The sequence below is a fragment of the Salmo salar genome, chromosome 21, assembly GCF_965601325.2.
Source record: "Salmo salar chromosome 21, fSalSal1, whole genome shotgun sequence".
NCBI lineage: Eukaryota > Metazoa > Chordata > Actinopteri > Salmoniformes > Salmonidae > Salmo > Salmo salar.
The window spans coordinates 25697501-25719994 of NC_138311.1; the positions used below are offsets into that span (position 1 = coordinate 25697501).

Consider the following 22494-nt stretch of genomic DNA (forward strand, 5'->3'; position numbering starts at 1 on the left):
TTAGTATGCAGTGTGTGTGTTTTGTATGCAGTGTGTGTGTGTGTGTGTGTGTGTGTGTGTGTTTTTGTATGCAGTGTGTGTGTGTGTGTGTGTTTTTGTATGCAGTGTGTGTGTGTGTTTTTGTATGCAGTGTGTGTGTGTGTGTTTTGTATGCAGTGTGTGTGTGTGTGTTTTGTATGCAGTGTGTGTGTGTGTGTGTGTTTTGCAGTGTGTGCGTGTTTTGTATGCAGTGTGTGTATGTTTTGCATGCAGTGTGTGTGTTTGTTTTGTATTCAGTGTGTGCGTGTTTTGTATGCGGTGTGTATGTTTTGTATGCAGTGTGTGTGTGTGTGTGTGTGTGTGCACGTGTGTTTTGTATGCCGTGTGTGTGCGCTGTGTGTGTTTTGTTTGTGTGTGTGTTTTGTATGCCTTCTGTGTGTTTTATGTGTGTGTTTTGTGTGTGTGTGTGTGTGTTTTTTGTATGCAGTGTGTTTTTTGTATGCAGTGTGTGTTTTTTGCATGCAGTGTGTGTGTGTTTTGTATGCGGTGTGTTCATGTTTTGTGTGCCGTGTGAGTGTACTCTGTGTGTGTTTTGTGTGTGTGTGTTTTGTATGCAGTGTGTGTGTGTGTGTGTGTGTGTGTGTGTGTGTGTGTGTGTGTTTTTGTATGCAGTGTGTGTGTGTGTGTGTGTGTGTGTGTGTGTGTGTTTTATTTGTTTGTGTTTTGTATGCAGCGTGTGCTTGTTTTGTATGCATGTGTGCGTGTTCTGTATGCAGTGTGTGTGCATGTTTTGTATGCAGTGTGTGTGTGTGTGTTGTATGCTGTGTGTGTGTTGTATGCTGTGTGTGCATGTTTTGTATGCTGTGTGTGCGTGTTTTGTATGCTGTGTGTGCGTGTTTTGTATGCTGTGTGTGTTTTGTATGCTGTGTGTGCGTGTTTTGTATGCTGTGTGTGTGTGTGTTTTTGTATGCAGTGTGTGCGTGTTTTGTATGCTGTGTGTGTGTGTGTGTGTGTGTGTGTGTTTTTGTATGCAGTGTGTGTGTGTTTTTGTATGCAGTGTGTGCGTGTTTTTGTATGCAGTGTGTGCGTGTTTTTGTATGCAGTGTGTGCGTGTTTTTGTATGCAGTGTGTGCGTGTTTTTGTATGCAGTGTGTGTGCGTGTTTTGTATGCAGTGTGTGTGTGCGTGTTTTGTATGCAGTGTGTGTGTGTGCGTGTTTTGTATGCAGTGTGTGTGTGTGTTTTGTATGCAGTGTGTGTGTATGTTTTGTATGCAGTGTGTGTGTTTTGTATGCAGTGTGTGTGTGTGTGTGTGTGTGTGTGTGTGTGTGTGTGTGTGTGTGTTTTGTATTCAGGGTGTGCATGTGTTTGTGTTGTATTCAGTGTGTGCGTGTTTTGTATGCTGTGTGTGTGTGTGTGTGTGTGTGTGTGTGTGTGTGTGTGCACGTGTGTTTTGTATGCCGTGTGTGTGTGTGCTGTGTGTGTTTTGTTTGTGTGTGTGTTTTGTATGCCTTCTGTGTGTGTGTGTGTTTTATATGCAGTGTGTGTGTGTTTTGCATGCAGTATGTGTGTGTTTTGTATGCGGAGTGTTCATGTTTTGTGTGCTCTGTGTGTGTTTTGTGTGTGTGTGTGTGTGTGTGTTTTGTATGCAGTGTGTGTGTGTGTTGTATGCGTGCGTGTGTTTTATTTTTTTGTGTGTGTTTTGTATGCAGCGTGTGCGTGTTTTGTATGCATGTGTGCGTGTTTAGTATGCAGTGTGTGTGTTTTGTATGCAGTGTGTGTGTGTGTGTGTGTGTGTGTGTGTGTGTGTGTGTGTGTTTTTGTATGCAGTGTGTGTGTGTGTTTTTGTATGCAGTGTGTGTGTGTGTGTTTTTTATGCTCTGTGTGTTTTGTATGCTCTGTGTGTGTTGTATGCAGTGTGTGTGTGTTGTATGCAGTGTGTGTGTGTTTTGTATGCAGTGTGTGTGTGTGTGTGTGTGTGTGTGTTTTGTATGCAGTGTGTGTGTGTGTGTTTTGTATGCAGTGTGTGTGTGTGTGTGTGTGTGTGTGTGTTGTATGCAGTGTGTGTGTGCGTGTGTGTGTTTTGTATGCTGTATGTGTGTTGTATGCAGTGTGTGTGTGTGTTTTGTATGCTGTGTGTGTTTTGTATGCTGTGTGTGTGTGTGTGTGTGTGTGTGTGTGTGTGTGTGTGTGTGTGTGTGTGTGTGTGTGTGTGTGTGTGTGTGTGTGTGTGTGTGTGTGTGTGTGTGTGTGTGTGTGTGTGTGTGTGTGTGTTTTGTATGCTGTGTGTGTGCGTGTGTTGTATTGTGTGATGTGATGGTAGATACTGAGGAATCAGTCATGGACAGGTGGCAGATTCACCCCTATTAGCCCCCAGGTTCCTCCATACCTTATTTTTTGGGCCACGACTGACTCACACAGAGGAATACTTGCCTGTGTGTTTCTGTAGACCAGGGGTGGGCAATTCTAAACCTCGATGCCTGATTGGTGTCTAACACACCTGACTCCAATAATCACCTAATCATGATCTTCAGTTTAGAATGACATTTGATTAATCAGCTGTGTTTGCTAGGGATGGAGAAGTAGTGTGACACCAATCAGGCCCTGGAGGACTGGAGTTGCCCACCCCTGACCTAGACAATTCACCTGTCTCTCTCGTCTTTGATGAGATGTCTTGTTTTTGTCTCTCTTTTTGTGGTCTGTTGTTATGGAGAATGTGACTTCAGAGAGAAATCGGGCCAACATTCACAGATAGTAGGGAGGGAAGGAGGGAGGGAAGGAGGTGGGAGAGAGACCTACAGCAGCGCCTAGATCTTCTGCATAGATTCTGTCAAACCTGGGCCCTGACAGTAAATCTCAGTAAGACAAAAATAATGGTCTTCCAAAAAAGGTTCAGTTGCCATGACTACAAATTATATCTAGACACCATTGCCCTAGAGCACTCAAGAACTATACATACCTCGGCCTAAACATCAGAGCCACAGACCGACCTGGCTCTCAAGAGAATACAGGCTATGTGCACACTGCCCACAAAATGAGGTGTAAACTGAGCTGGACTTCCTAACCTCCTGCCAAATGTATGACCATATTAGAGACATAATGTAATTCCCTCAGATTACACTGATCCACAAAGAATTTGAAAACAAACTACATTTTTATAAACGCTCATATCTACTGGGTGAAACACCACAGTCTGCCATCACAGCAGCGATATTTGTGACCTATTTGCACATAATGTGACATTTGAAATGTATTTTATTATTTTGGAACTTTTAACTTTTTTATTGTTTATTTCACTTTTGTTTATCATCTACTTCACTTGCTTTGGCAATGTAAATATATGTTTCCCATGCCAATAAAGCCCCTTGAGTTCTAATGTTGTAACATGATCTGAAACCAGTCAAGCATGTAAACCCCATGAGCAGAACTGTTAACTAGAATTACTAAGCTTTTCACTGTCATGCACAAAGTCAACCATTATTCAGATGGACACCGTAATAAACCAGATTAGTGACACTAATATAAAAAACAGATGAAACAGTGCCAGCATGTCCATGGCCCACTATGTGTAGACTAAACTGCACAGATCTCCTAACCCTCTATGCCCATTGCTGCTAGAGGCTGGCAGCCTGCTTATCGATCTGGCTGTACAGGCGGGCACCTCCTACCCAGAGCTTTGAGGGCAGTTGTGCTTCCTGTTTGATGGCACCAGGTAACTCCTCCTAAACCTGGGTAGAAATCCTGGCTCAGTTATAGCAGGCTTTACTACCGGTCTCTCTATATGGCTGTCCAAAGCTTCACACACACGCACCTACGTGCATGCCCACTGGCCCACCTACACACGCGTATGCGTGCACGTGCGCTCGAACAATCACGCACAACGATGCCACCGCTCTGTCTCACGATCTACACAGTAACATATTCCAATAGAAAATGCCAAGTCAGTGTTTCTGTGATCTAGATGTGTCAGTGTGGATGTGGATTGACTAGAAGTAGGTCAAATCAGCCAGTTAGGAAATCGAGGTGAGGACAGAAGTGATTGCTACCCAACATCTCTGGCCCCTCTCTGCTGATTACAACACTTTATATTCCTGATGAGCTGAGAGTCTATCTGCAGCGAGATGCAGTTTAGATCAGAAATCACATAAAGAGCAATCTGAGCTCAATCAGCAAGGTCAGTGCAGTAGCAGCCACAGTCTTTTAACCTGCCTGCCTGTCGACTATCACCGAATCTCTGCACACGAACCTATTCCAAGCTTATATGCCTAAACCCAGTAGACACTAACTGGCTGCCATTTTCCTCGTTATCCATTTACAGCAAGAGACGGAGAGTCTGCCAATACGACCAGCTCCCTCACGCAATGACTAGCCACTACACTCAACTGAAGATGTACATCCTCTAGCAGTCCAGAGCGTTCATTGAACTGTTGAGCCATGTGTGATCACTGCCATATCTGATTGTGTTTGCATTTAAACATGTTTAGAGCGGAACACCATGGAGCAAGGGATAGACTTGAGAGAGAGATTAGTGGTACAAGCAATGGCTGATATAATTAGCCCCAGCAGAAGGGGATTTGTGCTTAAACGGCTGCCCTCTCTTTCTACCCCTCCTCTTCTCTCCTCCTCTCCCTCTGTTCTTCCTCCCGCTCTCTCTCTTTCTCTCTCCTCTAAGTGTTTATGCTTCACTCTAGCTCGGTCGTGATGAGGAGTGTGTGTGTTCAGGGCCGGGCCCACTGCACTTTCTGAAATCAGTCTTGGCTGAGGCGTGAGTGACAGACAAGGACTTAGCTCTGGGGCTCGGCTCTGCTTGGATTGAACTGGACTCTTGTTTCTGGCTGACTTATCTGTACATTTGTGTGTGCACTCTACACGATACATCCACACCTCTACACACAGCCTGCATGTGAGTGTGTGCTGAATCACTCCTCTGAGTGATAGTACATTGCAACTGATCCGAATCTTCTCCTGCGTGTGTATCGGACCAGAACCACCAGTCACTTACCTCTTGGAGTGTGTACTGGAGCGGTCTGCCTGGGTCCGGGTCGGAGTACCTCTGGATGTGTGGGAGCAGCGCGATCCCTCATGTCTGTCCATGAGTTTCTGCGGGAGGGGGCAGGCGAGGTGCCCTCCCGGATCATGAACAGACTGAGTCAGATGATCCAGAGCCTGGACATCTCTGGACTGGCCTCCCCCTTCACCCCCGAAGCCAGCCGAAGGAACTCCTGGAGGGACTGGAACGGTAGGAGAGAATGTGTTGTGTGGGATGGAGGGGAAGGAATGTGAGGTGAGGTTAAGGGGGGGGGGGGGGGGGGGGGGGGGGTTCCGTGGGTCCTTTCCTCTAGGGATGAGGTTCTAGAAGTATTTCTTTAGGGCAGTGAGCCCAGATCATCACACACAAGGTTTCCTGTGGGCTTCTCTGCTCCGTACTGGGGGGTGTACACTCGCTCGTGCAGGCATAGAGTACAAACCCAAAAGTCACTCTGGGACCCATTTTAAAGGTATAAAAGAAGGCAGCCAAGCAGTAGTCTCATCAGATGGACAATACACAGTAGTCTCATCAGATGGACAATATACAGTAGTCTCATCAGATGGACAATACACAGTAGTCTCATCAGATGGACAATATACAGTAGTCTCATCAGATGGACAATACACAGTAGTCTCAGTAGTTGGACAATACACAGTAGTCTCATCAGATGGACAATACACAGTAGTCTCATCAGATGGACAATATACAGTAGTCTCAGTAGTTGGACAATACACAGTAGTCTCAGTAGTTGGACAATACACAGTAGTCTCATTAGTTGGACAATACACAGTAGTCTCATCAGATGGACAATACACAGTAGTCTCATCAGATGGACAATATACAGTAGTCTCATCAGATGGACAATACACAGTAGTCTCAGTAGTTGGACAATACACAGTAGTCTCATTAGTTGGACAATACACAGTAGTCTCATCAGATGGACAATACACAGTAGTCTCATCAGATGGACAATATACAGTAGTCTCATCAGATGGACAATACACAGTAGTCTCAGTAGTTGGACAATACACAGTAGTCTCATTAGTTGGACAATACACAGTAGTCTCATCAGATGGACAATACACAGTAGTCTCATCAGATGGACAATATACAGTAGTCTCATCAGATGGACAATACACAGTAGTCTCATCAGTTGGACAATACACAGTAGTCTCAGTAGTTGGACAATACACAGTAGTCTCATCAGATGGACAATACACAGTAGTCTCATCAGATGGACAATATACAGTACTCTCATCAGATGGACAATACACAGTAGTCTCATCAGTTGGACAATACACAATAGTCTCAGTAGTTGGACAATACACAGTAGTCTCATTAGTTGGACAATACACAGTAGTCTCATCAGATGGACAATACACAGTAGTCTCAGTAGTTGGACAATACACAGTAGTCTCAGTAGTTGGACAATACACAGTAGTCTCATCAGATGGACAATACACAGTAGTCTCATCAGATGGACAATACACAGTAGTCTCATTAGATGGACAATACACAGTAGTCTCATTAGATGGACAATACACAGTAGACTCAGTAGTTGGACAATACACAGTAGTCTCATCAGATGGACAATACACAGTAGTCTCATTAGATGGACAATACACAGTAGTCTCATCAGATGGACAATACACAGTAGACTCAGTAGTTGGACAATACACAGTAGTCTCATCAGATGGACAATACACAGTAGTCTCATTAGATGGACAATACACAGTAGTCTCATCAGATGGACAATACACAGTAGACTCAGTAGTTGGACAATACACAGTAGTCTCATCAGATGGACAATACACAGTAGTCTCATCAGATGGACAATACACAGTAGTCTCATCAGATGGACAATACACAGTAGACTGAGCAGTAGCTGTAGTTGCAGCAATAGAGGTTGTTGTAGCAGTGACGCAGAAGTGATACATCACAGTTAGGGAGAGCATTAGCATAGCACAGCACAGTGTTAGAAGCAATACAAGTAAGCTATTGTGAGGGCATTTTTATAGTAGTTGCACAGTGGGGGTAGGTTAATAAAGTGCATGCTGTAGAGTTAGCAGTAGCATCAGTAGAGGACCTCCAGAGTCAGGTCTTCAGACAGGGGGAGACATGCTGAGGAAGCCCAGGAGGAGCCCTCTGAGGTGGGGTAGCAGCAGTGTGGAAAAGCTACCCCCTGGTGCCACTGAGATCGCGTGAGTCAATCATTGGGTCAGCTCTGGGCTTAGGTGTGTGTGTGTGTGTGTGTGTGTGTGTGTGTGTGTGTGTGTGTGTGTGTGTGTGTGTGTGTGTGTGTGTGTGTGTGTGTGTGTGTGTGTGTGTGTGTGTGTGTGTGTGTGTGTGTGTGTGTGTGTGTGTGTGTGTGACAGACTACAGTGCGAGGCTACACTGCATGTATAACCTTGCCTTGCTGTAATGTATTCAGCCTTGCTCCATGACTCTTGTTTATGTGTGCCAGTCTATTTCTCCATGAAGGTCTTGCAGACATTTAGCCCTGAGTGACTGAGTCTCAATCTCACTAAATGTCACTGTTCATTGCAACCTCTTGCTCTGCCTAGTACTCAACGTTATGGGCTGTATGAAATGTAAGGGGCTGATATATGGCTAGTGTGTACTGTACTTTACTGTATGTCTCCTATCTCTTCTAAAAAAATCTTCACCTCTCCCAGCCGCTCTGTTAAACCCATTATCTGGGAGTGAAAACCAGACCTTATGTTTACCCCCTGAAATGGCCCCCTGGGTTTCTGAGCACTATGTTACAGAGTAAAGGGACAAATACTGTTGTCACCTCGCTTTCCTTCCAAGGTTCATCAACAGAATAAAACTTTGCCCATAATGAGTCTCTCTCTCTCTTTATCGCTGACTAAAGGTTGTCAAATGTCAGGCTTTTCTACATAAGTATTGACAGGTATCTGTTGCAACCTCACTCCACACACAAACTGTACTGATTTGTCTCTTTGTATCAATTAAATACTTTCTGTATGGAATAGTGCATAAGTGTGGTATTCTCTCTCTCTCATTTTCTCCCTCCCTCTTCACCCTTCATTATTCATTACTTCATTCCAAAGCTTAAATACCTCTGTAGTCCACTGTACTCCTCTATCCTCTTCTCTCCCCTCTCTCTCTCCTCAGAAAGTGGGAGCATTTGAACAGTATAACTCTTGTAGCATACAAGTCTCTGGCTTTATGGCCGACACACTAATAACCTTAACCACCCTCAGGTCAGAGAAAGCAAACACACGTGTCTCACACACAAACATTCATATGGGTGTATAACATTTGAGACCTAACTGTTTTACTGCTACAGCACCTGTATAGGGCCAGATAATAGTCTGGTCACTGAAATAAAATGGGTAAGAATGGCCTAATTTGTGGTGGAATGGCATCATTCCACATGCCATCTATCAATAGGGTCAGAATGACTATATTTAGTCAGAACTGTCATTGAGAGGTCCATTAAGAATCAGGTCTTTCAGTGGTTTTATAAGAATGAAGTCTTTGAGTGAGATAATGGAGATAGAATAGACTCTTTCTTTGAATGGTACTGTTAGAATGCAGTATGTGAATGGTTAAATGGTACTGTTAGAATGCAGTGTGTGAATGGTTAAATGGTACTGTTAGAATGCAGTGTGTGAATGGTTAAATGGTACTGTTAGAATGCAGTGTGTGAATGGTTAAATGGTGCTGTTAATGCAGTGTGTGAATGGTTAAATGGTACTGTTAGAATGCAGTGTGTGAATGGTTAAATGGTACTGTTAGAATGCAGTGTGTGAATGGTTAAATGGTACTGTTAGAATGCAGTGTGTGAATGGTTAAATGGTGCTGTTAGAATGCAGTGTGTGAATGGTTAAATGGTGCTGTTAGAATGCAGTGTGTGAATGGTTAAATGGTGCTATTAGAATGCAGTGTTTGAATGGTTAAATGGTGCTGTTAGAATGCAGTGTGTGAATGGTTAAATGGTGCTGTTAATGCAGTGTGTGAATGGTTAAATGGTACTGTTAGAATGCAGTGTGTGTGAATGGTTAAATGGTGCTGTTAGAATGCAGTGTGTGAATGGTTGAATGGTACTGTTAGAATGCAGTGTTTGAATGGTTAAATGGTACTGTTAGAATGCAGTGTGTGAATGGTTAAATGGTGCTGTTAGAATGCAGTGTTTGAATGGTTAAATGGTGCTGTTAGAATGCAGTGTGTGTGAATGGTTAAATGGTGCTGTTAGAATGCAGTGTGTGAATGGTTAAATGGTACTGTTAGAATGCAGTGTGTGAATGGTTAAATGGTGCTGTTAGAATGCAGTGTGTGTGAATGGTTAAATGGTGCTATTAGAATGTAGTGTGTGAATGGTTAAATGGTGGTGTTAGAATGCAGTGTGTGAATGGTTAAATGGTGCTGTTAGAATGCAGTGTGTGAATGGTTAAATGGTGCTGTTAGAATGCAGTGTGTGAATGGTTAAATGGTGCTGTAAGAATGCAGTGTGTGAATGGTTAAATGGTGCTGTTAGATTGCAGTGTGTGAATGGTTAAATGGTGAATGGTGCTGTTAGAATGCAGTGTGTGAATGGTTAAATGGTGAATGGTGCTGTTAGATTGCAGTGTGTGAATGGTTAAATGGTGCTGTAAGAATGCAGTGTGTGAATGGTTAAATGGTACTGTTAGAATGCAGTGTGTGAATGGTTAAATGGTGCTATTAGAATGCAGTGTGTGAATGGTTAAATGGTACTGTTAGAATGCAGTGTGTGAATGGTTAAATGGTACTGTTAGAATGCAGTGTGTGAATGGTTAAATGGTACTGTTAGAATGCAGTGTGTGAATGGTTAAATGGTGCTGTTAATGCAGTGTGTGAATGGTTAAATGGTACTGTTAGAATGCAGTGTGTGAATGGTTAAATGGTACTGTTAGAATGCAGTGTGTGAATGGTTAAATGGTACTGTTAGAATGCAGTGTGTGAATGGTTAAATGGTACTGTTAGAATGCAGTGTGTGAATGGTTAAATGGTACTGTTAGAATGCAGTGTGTGAATGGTTAAATGGTGCTGTTAGAATGCAGTGTGTGAATGGTTAAATGGTGCTGTTAGAATGCAGTGTTTGAATGGTTAAATGGTGCTATTAGAATGCAGTGTGTGAATGGTTAAATGGTGCTGTTAGAATGCAGTGTGTGAATGGTTAAATGGTGCTGTTAGAATGCAGTGTTTGAATGGTTAAATGGTGCTGTTAGAATGCAGTGTGTGAATGGTTAAATGGTGCTGTTAATGCAGTGTGTGAATGGTGAAATGGTACTGTTAGAATGCAGTGTGTGTGAATGGTTAAATGGTGCTGTTAGAATGCAGTGTGTGAATGGTTAAATGGTACTGTTAGAATGCAGTGTGTGAATGGTTAAATGGTACTGTTAGAATGCAGTGTGTGAATGGTTAAATGGTGCTGTTAGAATGCAGTGTTTGAATGGTTAAATGGTGCTGTTAGAATGCAGTGTGTGTGAATGGTTAAATGGTGCTGTTAGAATGCAGTGTGTGAATGGTTAAATGGTACTGTTAGAATGCAGTGTGTGAATGGTTAAATGGTGCTGTTAGAATGCAGTGTGTGAATGGTTAAATGGTGCTGTTAGAATGCAGTGTGTGAATGGTTAAATGGTGCTGTTAGAATGCAGTGTTTGAATGGTTAAATGGTGCTGTTAGAATGCAGTGTGTGAATGGTTAAATGGTGCTGTTAATGCAGTGTGTGAATGGTTAAATGGTACTGTTAGAATGCAGTGTGTGTGAATGGTTAAATGGTGCTGTTAGAATGCAGTGTGTGAATGGTTGAATGGTACTGTTAGAATGCAGTGTTTGAATGGTTAAATGGTACTGTTAGAATGCAGTGTGTGAATGGTTAAATGGTACTGTTAGAATGCAGTGTGTGAATGGTTAAATGGTGCTGTTAGAATGCAGTGTTTGAATGGTTAAATGGTGCTGTTAGAATGCAGTGTGTGTGAATGGTTAAATGGTGCTGTTAGAATGCAGTGTGTGAATGGTTAAATGGTACTGTTAGAATGCAGTGTGTGAATGGTTAAATGGTGCTGTTAGAATGCAGTGTGTGAATGGTTAAATGGTGCTGTTAGAATGCAGTGTGTGAATGGTTAAATGGTGCTGTTAGAATGCAGTGTTTGAATGGTTAAATGGTGCTGTTAGAATGCAGTGTGTGAATGGTTAAATGGTGCTGTTAATGCAGTGTGTGAATGGTTAAATGGTACTGTTAGAATGCAGTGTGTGTGAATGGTTAAATGGTGCTGTTAGAATGCAGTGTGTGAATGGTTGAATGGTACTGTTAGAATGCAGTGTTTGAATGGTTAAATGGTACTGTTAGAATGCAGTGTGTGAATGGTTAAATGGTACTGTTAGAATGCAGTGTGTGAATGGTTAAATGGTGCTGTTAATGCAGTGTGTGAATGGTTAAATGGTACTGTTAGAATGCAGTGTGTGAATGGTTAAATGGTACTGTTAGAATGCAGTGTGTGAATGGTTAAATGGTACTGTTAGAATGCAGTGTGTGAATGGTTAAATGGTACTGTTAGAATGCAGTGTGTGAATGGTTAAATGGTACTGTTAGAATGCAGTGTGTGAATGGTTAAATGGTGCTGTTAGAATGCAGTGTGTGAATGGTTAAATGGTACTGTTAGAATGCAGTGTGTGAATGGTTAAATGGTACTGTTAGAATGCAGTGTGTGAATGGTTAAATGGTGCTGTTAGAATGCAGTGTTTGGTTAAATGGTGCTGTTAGAATGCAGTGTGTGTGAATGGTTAAATGGTGCTGTTAGAATGCAGTGTGTGAATGGTTAAATGGTACTGTTAGAATGCAGTGTGTGAATGGTTAAATGGTACTGTTAGAATGCAGTGTGTGAATGGTTAAATGGTGCTGTTAGAATGCAGTGTGTGAATGGTTAAATGGTGCTGTTAGAATGCAGTGTGTGAATGGTTAAATGGTGCTGTTAGAATGCAGTGTTTGAATGGTTAAATGGTGCTGTTAGAATGCAGTGTGTGAATGGTTAAATGGTGCTGTTAATGCAGTGTGTGAATGGTTAAATGGTACTGTTAGAATGCAGTGTGTGTGAATGGTTAAATGGTGCTGTTAGAATGCAGTGTGTGTGAATGGTTGAATGGTACTGTTAGAATGCAGTGTTTGAATGGTTAAATGGTACTGTTAGAATGCAGTGTGTGAATGGTTAAATGGTGCTGTTAGAATGCAGTGTTTGAATGGTTAAATGGTGCTGTTAGAATGCAGTGTGTGTGAATGGTTAAATGGTGCTGTTAGAATGCAGTGTGTGTGAATGGTTAAATGGTGCTGTTAGAATGCAGTGTGTGTGAATGGTTAAATGGTGCTATTAGAATGTAGTGTGTGAATGGTTAAATGGTGCTGTTAGAATGCAGTGTGTGAATGGTTAAATGGTGCTGTTAGAATGCAGTGTGTGAATGGTTAAATGGTGCTGTTAGAATGCAGTGTGTGAATGGTTAAATGGTGCTGTTAGAATGCAGTGTGTGAATGGTTAAATGGTACTGTTAGAATGCAGTGTGTGAATGGTTAAATGGTGCTGTTAGAATGCAGTGTGTGTGAATGGTTAAATGGTGCTATTAGAATGTAGTGTGTGAATGGTTAAATGGTGCTGTTAGAATGCAGTGTGTGAATGGTTAAATGGTGCTGTTAGAATGCAGTGTGTGAATGGTTAAATGGTGCTGTTAGAATGCAGTGTGTGAATGGTTAAATGGTGCTGTAAGAATGCAGTGTGTGAATGGTTAAATGGTGCTGTTAGATTGCAGTGTGTGAATGGTTAAATGGTGAATGGTGCTGTTAGAATGCAGTGTGTGAATGGTTAAATGGTGAATGGTGCTGTTAGATTGCAGTGTGTGAATGGTTAAATGGTGCTGTAAGAATGCAGTGTGTGAATGGTTAAATGGTACTGTTAGAATGCAGTGTGTGAATGGTTAAATGGTGCTATTAGAATGCAGTGTGTGAATGGTTAAATGGTACTGTTAGAATGCAGTGTGTGAATGGTTAAATGGTACTGTTAGAATGCAGTGTGTGAATGGTTAAATGGTACTGTTAGAATGCAGTGTGTGTATGGTTAAATGGTGCTGTTAATGCAGTGTGTGAATGGTTAAATGGTACTGTTAGAATGCAGTGTGTGAATGGTTAAATGGTACTGTTAGAATGCAGTGTGTGAATGGTTAAATGGTACTGTTAGAATGCAGTGTGTGAATGGTTAAATGGTACTGTTAGAATGCAGTGTGTGAATGGTTAAATGGTACTGTTAGAATGCAGTGTGTGAATGGTTAAATGGTGCTGTTAGAATGCAGTGTGTGAATGGTTAAATGGTGCTGTTAGAATGCAGTGTTTGAATGGTTAAATGGTGCTATTAGAATGCAGTGTGTGAATGGTTAAATGGTGCTGTTAGAATGCAGTGTGTGAATGGTTAAATGGTACTGTTAGAGTGCAGTGTGTGTGAATGGTTAAATGGTGCTGTTAGAATGCAGTGTGTGAATGGTTAAATGGTACTGTTAGAATGCAGTGTGTGAATGGTTAAATGGTGCTGTTAGAATGCAGTGTTTGAATGGTTAAATGGTGCTGTTAGAATGCAGTGTGTGTGAATGGTTAAATGGTGCTGTTAGAATGCAGTGTGTGAATGGTTAAATGGTACTGTTAGAATGCAGTGTGTGAATGGTTAAATGGTGCTGTTAGAATGCAGTGTGTGTGAATGGTTAAATGGTGCTATTAGAATGTAGTGTGTGAATGGTTAAATGGTGCTGTTAGAATGCAGTGTGTGAATGGTTAAATGGTGCTGTTAGAATGCAGTGTGTGAATGGTTAAATGGTGCTGTTAGAATGCAGTGTGTGAATGGTTAAATGGTGCTGTAAGAATGCAGTGTGTGAATGTTTAAATGGTGCTGTTAGATTGCAGTGTGTGAATGGTTAAATGGTGAATGGTGCTGTTAGAATGCAGTGTGTGAATGGTTAAATGGTGAATGGTGCTGTTAGATTGCAGTGTGTGAATGGTTAAATGGTGAATGGTACTGTTAGAATGCAGTGTGTGAATGGTTAAATGGTGCTGTTAGAATGCAGTGTGTGAATGGTTAAATGGTGCTGTTAGATTGCAGTGTGTGAATGGTTAAATGGTGAATGGTGCTGTTAGAATGCAGTGTGTGAATGGTTAAATGGTGAATGGTGCTGTTAGATTGCAGTGTGTGAATGGTTAAATGGGGAATGATACTGTTAGAATGCAGTGTGTTAATGGTGAATGGTGCTGTTAGAATGCAGTGTCTGAATGGTTAAATGGTGCTGTTAGATTGCAGTGTGTGAATGGTTAAATGGTGAATGGTACTGTTAGAATGCAGTGTGTGAATGGTTAAATGGTACTGTTAGAATGCAGTGTGTGAATGGTTAAATGGTGCTGTTAGAATGCAGTGTGTGAATGTTTAAATGGTGCTGTTAGATTGCAGTGTGTGAATGGTTAAATGGTGAATGGTGCTGTTAGAATGCAGTATGTGAATGGTTAAATGGTGAATGGTGCTGTTAGATTGCAGTGTGTGAATGGTTAAATGGGGAATGATACTGTTAGAATGCAGTGTGTTAATGGTTAAATGGTGAATGGTGCTGTTAGAATGCAGTGTCTGAATGGTTAAATGGTGCTGTTAGATTGCAGTGTGTGAATGGTTAAATGGTGAATGGTACTGTTAGAATGCAGTGTGTGAATGGTTAAATGGTGAATGGTGCTATTAAAATGCAGTGTGTGAATGGTTAAATGGTGCTTTTAGATTGTAGTGTGTGCATGGTTAAATGGTGCTGTTAGAATGCAGTGTGTGAATGGTTAAATGGGACTAGGGTATTTGAATAAAGCTGGTCAGAATAGAGTCTTTGTCCTGCTGGTCCTGATTAGCTGAGATAAGGTAGGACAAGACGGTAGGCAGGACAGGAGGAGAGGCCATGCTCTGTTAGTGCAGGTAAGTGAGGACATAGAAATGAGCCCTGGGCCTTTATTCACAAAGTCTCAGAGTAGGAGTTCTGTTCTAGGATCAATTTGGCATTTCAGACCATAATGAATAAGATAATGGGACCTGTTACTCGATCCTAGCAATCCTACTCTGAGATACTTTGTAAATACAAACCCATCCCTGTGTACCTACGCTGCCTTGGGTAGGGGGACTAGTATACACATGTCCAGGTATGAGTGTTTCAGGCATATAACTAGAATTACAAATACTATGTCTATGGTTTCAGATGAAGAGGCAGACCCACTTTAGCTCATGTAACAGATGACATGAAATGTCATATCCTGAGGTAAACACACATGAGTTACATGGGCAGGTATAGGAGAATGGTAATGAGCAGGGAGGGTCAGCTATTGTCCTGTAGTGTAGTAGTTAGAGGACGTAACCTGAGGTGGGAAGAGGAAGTCAGGGCAGGGTAATGCCTGAGTGACATGCTGCAGGCTATAAATCACCGACAGCCTGAGAGCAAAGAGGGGGGGAGTGTGGGAATGAGAGCAGGAGGGCAGAGGTAAAGAGAGGTAGGGCGGAGGTAGAGAGAGTGAGGGAGCGACACAGAGGGAATGCAGCAGTCGTACCTGAACTGAGCTGCATGGAACTGCACCTAAAGGAGCGGAGACAGGGATTATTGGAAGAGGGGAAGGGGGGGTGGGGGACTACAGGAGAGGAGGGGAGAGCGGTATCAGAACTAGGAGGAGAGGAGGAGGAAGAGGAGGAAGGGTGTGAGGTAGAGTTGGACTCAGGACTGTGTGTAGAGGGGGAGTCAGAGCAGAGTATAGGACAGATGGGGCTAGACTCAGGGGAACGAATAGAGGGACAGAAGGAGCAGGAGGATCATTGGCTTAACATGGAGAGACAGCTAGAGTGTTTACCTGGACGTCAGGGAGAGTTAGAGTTAGGTTTGGACTCAAGGTTGACAGGGGAGAGAGTGGAGGAATCACACATGAAGGAACTATCAGATGTTTATTCATGGGAAAAGATGAAGAGAGGGACGGAGATAGATAAAAGGGTAGAGGGGGAGAGGGGGGAATCTCGCATATGGATGGAGGGAGAGACTGAGGACAGAAGTATGGAGGAAGAGTTGAAGTTGTGTTTAAGGCCGGTGGAGGAGAAAAGAGGGATGTCTGTTCGTATTTCTCTGGAGGAGGTGGAGAGATACTACCGTTTCTCCCGTTGCTGCTACTGGTTACAAAGTGAGTATTAGAGCATAGCTCTCTCTCTCTTGCTCTCTCGCTCTCTTTCTCTCTCCCCCTCTTTCTCTCTCCCCCTCTTTCTCTCTCCCCATCTGTCTTAACATTTCTCTTTCCCTATCTATCTTTCTCATCAACTAAATCTCTCTTCCTATCTGTCTCTATCCCTTTCTATTTCTGTCTTATGCGAGGGTTCTATTTTCTCTCCCCCATTTAATGTGAATCCCTCTCTACAGACTGTCTTGTTGGTCTGTATTGTAGATGATAATGAAATGGCCGGTTGTATTTTCTGTCCACTGTGGCTACGGAAATCCACGGTTGACACTGACGCATTGAACATTTCCTTTGGTAAAATCAAGTTAAAGCTAAATATATATATATATATATATATATATATATATATATATATATATATATATATATATATATATATATATATATATATATATATATATATATATATATATATATATATATATACTTTTTTTGTGCAAACTATATATATATAGTTACAAAAAAGTGTATATATATATATACACATACACACACACACACACACACACACACACAGTTGAAGTCAGAAGTTTACATACACTTAGGTTGAAGTCATTAAAACTCGTTTTTCAACCACTCCACAAATTTCTTGTTAACGAACTATAGTTTTGGCAAGTCGGTTAGGACATCTACTTTGTGCATGACACAAGTAATTCTTCCAACAATTGTTTACATACAGATTATTTCACTTATTTCATTTCACTGTATCATAATTCCAGTGGGTCAGAAGCTTACATACACTAAGTTGACTGTGCCTTTAAACAGCTTGGAAATTTCCAGAAAATGATGTCATGGCTTTAGATGCTTCTGATAGGCTAATTGACATCATTTGAGTGAATTGGAGGTGTACCTGTGGATGTATTTGAAGGCTTACCTTCAAACTCAGTGCCTCTTTGCTTGACATCATGGGAAAATCCAAAGAAATCAGCCAAGACCTCAGAAAAAGAATTGTAGACCTCCACAAATCTGGTTCATCCTTGGGAGCAATTTCCAAATGCCTTATGGTACAATGTACTCTGTACAAACAATAGTACGCAAGTATAAACACCATGGGACCACGCAGCCGTCATACCGCTCAGGAAGGAGACACGTTCTCTCTCCTACAGATTAACGTACTTTGGTGCGAAAAGTGTGAATCAATCCCAGAACAACAGCAAAGGACCCTGTGAAGATGCTGGAGGAAACAGGTACAGAAGTATCTATATCCACAGTCAAACGAGTCCTATATCGACATAACCTGAGAGGCCGCTCAGCAAGGAAGAAGTCACTGCTTCAAAACCACCATAAAAAAGCCAGACTACGGTTTGCAACTGCACATGGGGACAAAGATCGTACTTTTTGGAGAAATGTCCTCTGGTCTGATGAAACAAAAATAGAACTGTTTGGCCATAATGACCATCATTATGTTTGGAGGAAAAAGGGGGATGCTTGCAAGTCGAAGAACACCATCCCAACCGTGAAGCACGGGGGTGGCAGCATCATGTTGTGGGGGTGCTTTGCTGCAGGAGGGACTGGTGAACTTCACAAAATAGATGGCATCATGAGAAGGAAAATGATGTGGATATATTGAAGCAACATCTCAAGACATCAGTCAGGAAGTTACAGCTTGGTCGCAAATAGGTCTTCCAAATGGACAATGACCCCAAGCATACTTCCAAAGTTGTGGCAAAATAGCTTAAGGACAACAAAGTCAATGTATTGGAGTGGCCATCACAAAGCCCTGACCTCAATCCCATAGAAAATTTGTGGGCAGAACTGAAAAAGTGTGTGCGAGCAAGGAGGCCTATAGACCTGACTCAGTTACACCAGCTTTGTCAGGAGAAATGGGCCAAAATTCACCCAACTTATTGTGGAAGGCTACCTGCAACGTTTGACCCAAGTTAAACAATTTAAAGGCAATGCTACCAAATACTAATTGAGTGTATGTGAACTTCTGACCCACTGGGAATGTGATGAAAGAAATAAAAGCTGAAATAAATAATTCTCTCAACTATTATTCTGACATTTCACATTTTTGAAATAAAGTGGTGATCCTAACTGACCTAAAACAGGGAATTTTTACTAGGATTAAATGTCAGGAATTGTGAAAAACTGAGTTTTTAAATGTATTTGGCTAAGGTGTATGTAAACTTCCGACTTCAACTGTACCCTATTCCGAATAGGATGCATAGCTTTTGACCAGAGCCCTATAAGGGGTTAAAAGTGGTGCACTATAAGGGTGATAGTGTGTGAGAATACGATTTTGAGACGTAGCCATGGTGCTGTAAAATATTTACACGAGGAAGCCAAAGAAGAAGGAACAGGATCAGGAGAACTGAATATGAATCAATTTGACTATACAGAAGAGGAACCAGATGCTGTGAAGCAATGGGTTAATTTAAAACTGTGTTGGATGAGCTTCTCTATAGAATCTTTGTTATCATCATATAGTGAGTTAACATGGCTGCTCAGGGATTCATAGGATTATATCTTTGGTGTTGGACTGGCAAAGATAAATGTTTTAGAGCTTTAAATTGAGTTCACATGTTTTATGGCTCTCTGTTTGGTGGATGACCCCATAAGGACTGTATTTCACATCTGGTGTTTACCCAAGCTACTGGTATTTACTCTAGGTAATGAGTTTTTGGTGATGGTGTACAGTAAAATAAGGTTTAAGACTAACAGAAACATGTCTTTCACTCTCAAACATATCATCTACAGGTACAAGACTATACAGTGCATTCAGAATGTATTCAGACCTCTTGACTTTTTCCATTTTTTTAAGTTACAGCCTTATTCTAAAATATTTTTTTTGTTATTGTCATTCTATACACAATACCTTATAATGACAAAGCGGGAAGAAAAAAAAACATTTTGGGAAATTATTACAAATAAAAAACGGATGCCTTATTTACATAAGTATTCAGACCCTTTGCTATGAGACTAGAAAATTAGCTCAGGTGCATCCTGTTTCCATTGATCATCCTTGATGTTTCTACAACTTTATTGGAGTCCACTGTTGGTAAATTAAATTGATTGGACATGATTTGGAAAGGCACACACCTGTGTATGTAAGGTCCCACAGTTGACAGTGGATGTCAGAACAAAAACCAAGCCGTGAGGTCAAAGGAATTGTCCGTAGAGCTCCGAGACAAGATTGTGTCAAGGCACAGATCTGGGGAAGGGTAATTTCTGCAGCATTGAAGGTCCCCAAGAATGTGTGGGCCTCCATCGTTCTTAAATGGAAGAAGTTTGGAACTACCATGACCCTTCTTAGAGCTGGCCGTCCGGCCAAACTGAGCAATCAGGGTAGAAGGGCCTTGGTCAGGGAGGTGACCAAAAACCTGATGGTCACTCTGACCGAGCTCCAGAGTTCCTTCGTGGAGATGAGAGAACTTTCCAGAAGGACAACCATCTCTGCAGCACTCCACCAATCAGCCCTTTATGGTAGAGTGGTCAGATGGAAGCCACTCCTCAGTAAAAGGCACATGACAGCCCGCTTGGATTTTGTCAAAAGTCACCTAAAGACTCTCAGACCATGAGAAACAAGATTCTCTGGTCTGATGAACCCCAATATTGAACTCTTTGGCCTGAATGCCAAGCGTCACGTCTGGAGGAAACCTGGCACCATCCCTATGGTAAAGCATGGTGGTGGCAACATCATGCTGTGGGGATGTTTTTCAGTGGCAGAGACTGAGAGTCTAGTCAGGATTGAGGAAAAGATGAACGAAGCAAAGTACAGTGATATCCTTGATGAAAACCTGCACCCATGATTGTGTGGCCACACACGCCTCCAACTCAATCATTAAGTTTGCAGACGACACAACATTAGTAGGCCTGATTACCAACAATGACGAGACAGCCTACAGGAAGGAGGTGAGGGCCCTGGGAGAGTGGTGCCAGGAAAGAAACCTCTCATTTGACGTCAACAAAACAATGGAGCTGCTTGTGGCCTTCAGTAAGCTGCAGAGGGAGCACGGCCCTATCCACATCGACAGGACCGCAGTGGAGAAGGTGGAAAGCTTCAAGTTCCTCAGCGTACACATCACTGACGATCTGAAATCGTCTACCCACAAAGACAGTGTGGTGAAAAAGGCGCAACAGTGCCTCTTCAACCTCAGGAGGCTGAAGAAATTTGGCTTGGCCCCTAAAACCCTCACAACCTTTTACAGATGCACAATTGAGAGCAAATCCTGTTAGGCTCTATCACCGCCTGGTACAGCAACTGCACCGCCCGTAACCGCAGAGCTCTCCAGAGGGTGGTGCGGTCTGCCCAACGCATCACCGGGGGAAAACTACCTGTACAGGTGCGTCAAAGCTGGGACCGAGATACTGAAAAACTGCTTCTACCCGGTTACGCAACCCTGCACTATAGATGCTGCTGCCCTATATACATGGACTTGTAATCCCTGGCCACTTTAATAAGGGAACACAAGTCACTTTAATAATGTTTAAATAATGTTTACATACTGCTTTACTCATCTCATATACTGTATTTTAGTCAATGCCACTCCGACATTGCTCGATCTAATATTTATATATTTCCATTCTTTTACTTTTAGATTTGTGTGTATTGTTACGAATTGTTTTTAGATACTACTGCACTGTTGGAGCTAGGAACACAAGCATTTCACTACACCCGCAATAACATCTGCCAAATGTTGTGTATGTGACCAATAAGATTTGATTTTGAGTGCTCAGGCCCTCAGACTGGGTCTAAGGTTCACATTCTTACAGGACAACGACCCTAAGCACACAGCCAACACAACGCAGTAGTGGCTTTGGGACAAGTCTCTGAATGTCCTTGAGTGGCCCAGCCAGAGCCCGGACTTCAACCCGATCAAACATCTCTGGAGACACCTGAAAATAGCTGTGCAGCAACGCTACCCATCCAACCTGACAGAGCTTGAGAGGATCTGCAGAGAAGAATGGGAGAAACTCCCCAAATACAGGTATGCCAAGCTTGTAGCATCATACCCAAGAAGACTCAAGGCTGTAATCACTGAAGGTGCTTCAACAAAGTACTGAGTAAAGGGTCTGAATACTTATGTAAATGTGGTATTTCTGTTTTTTTATTTGTAATACATTTGTTAAAAAAAAAAAAAAATCTAAAAACCTGTTTTTGCTTTGTCATTGGGGGGTATTGTGTGTAGATTGATGAGGGGGAAGAACGATTTAATCCATTTTAGAATAAGGCTGTAATGTAACAAAATTTGAAGGTGTCTGAATGCTTTCCGAATGCAGCATTCAGTAGAAATCCACTCTTTTTGCATCACTGGCTATGTCATTGTGACATCATTACCGATACTGGCAGACGTTTCTAGAGGCAGAGAGAAAGATGGAGGACCCAGATCTCTCTAATGGTTTCTGTATCCACAGATAGATTATATTTCTACGTATGTGTCTTTGCTCCTGGTGGGAATCATCAACTGATACACCTGCTGCCAACCACACCCATTGTAAAGGTCCTGAAGGCTTAATAATGTATTGTACTGTGTAGATGAAGGGAAGAGAGAGAGGAAGAGATAGGGAGGACAAGGAAGAAAGGGAGACGAGGTAAATGTGAAAAAAAGAGTGAGGGGAGGAGGAGGGAGAGATGATACCTCTGTGGGATCTGCCAGGGGTGTGATGGGTGTGTGTTGGTTGCGTGAGAGGGTGCCATGCTCACTGTGTGAGTGCCCCTGAGCAGTCGGTGGATGGATGAAAGCTGTTACGTGTGTCTGTGTGTTACTGTCAGCAGCTGCTCGACTAACGCTAGGACTGTCCAATTACCTCAGGGCATAAGTAACCAATATTGCCAGGGAAGAAACCCTATATCACAGAAAGTGACAATCACATGGGTGTATACAGTACTTAGTTAACGATTTTCAATCTTGTGAGTTTCTCGCGTAACTTCTGGTGTTCCTGTTCCCCTAGTCTCTACTCTCCTCAGCTCAGGTTGCAGCTTTGAAGTCTCATGATGAAAGGAAGAAGCTTACGTCTCTCTCCAATGATCAATCGTCTAATACCATCAACTTCTGTTAGCAGCCACTGAGCCACACAGTGGACAGTCACCTGTCTGGGTGGGGTGATCGGTTCATATAGCAGGAACTGGAACCCTGCTTTAGATCAGTAGTCATTACATGTACCCAGTAGAATTGACCCAGAGAGAAAGTAGCTCTGACCTCTCAGCTCTGCTTCCTGTTGGGATAGTGAGATGGAGTGTCTAGGCCGAACAGTAGCAGGTGATGGTTCTAGTGGGATCTGTACGGTGTG

The 22494-nt window shown here is 42.4% G+C and overlaps 1 protein-coding gene across 4 annotated transcripts in view; it reads left to right on the forward strand.

Moving 5' to 3' along the window:
* The window catches only part of LOC106582019 (guanine nucleotide exchange factor DBS), a 73495-nt gene that overhangs the window by 10180 nt on the left and 40821 nt on the right, over positions 1-22494 (forward strand). For 3 of the 4 annotated variants that reach the window (XM_014164670.3, XM_014164672.3, XM_082967067.1), the window contains exon 1: positions 15143-16209. The exons of the other annotated variant lie outside the window; for it this stretch is intronic. In XM_014164670.3, coding sequence (XP_014020145.2) covers positions 15609-16209 — 601 coding nt within the window. In that variant the 5' untranslated portion in view covers positions 15143-15608. Of the gene's footprint in view, positions 1-15142; positions 16210-22494 lie in introns of those variants that run through there. 4 annotated transcript variants of the gene reach the window in all.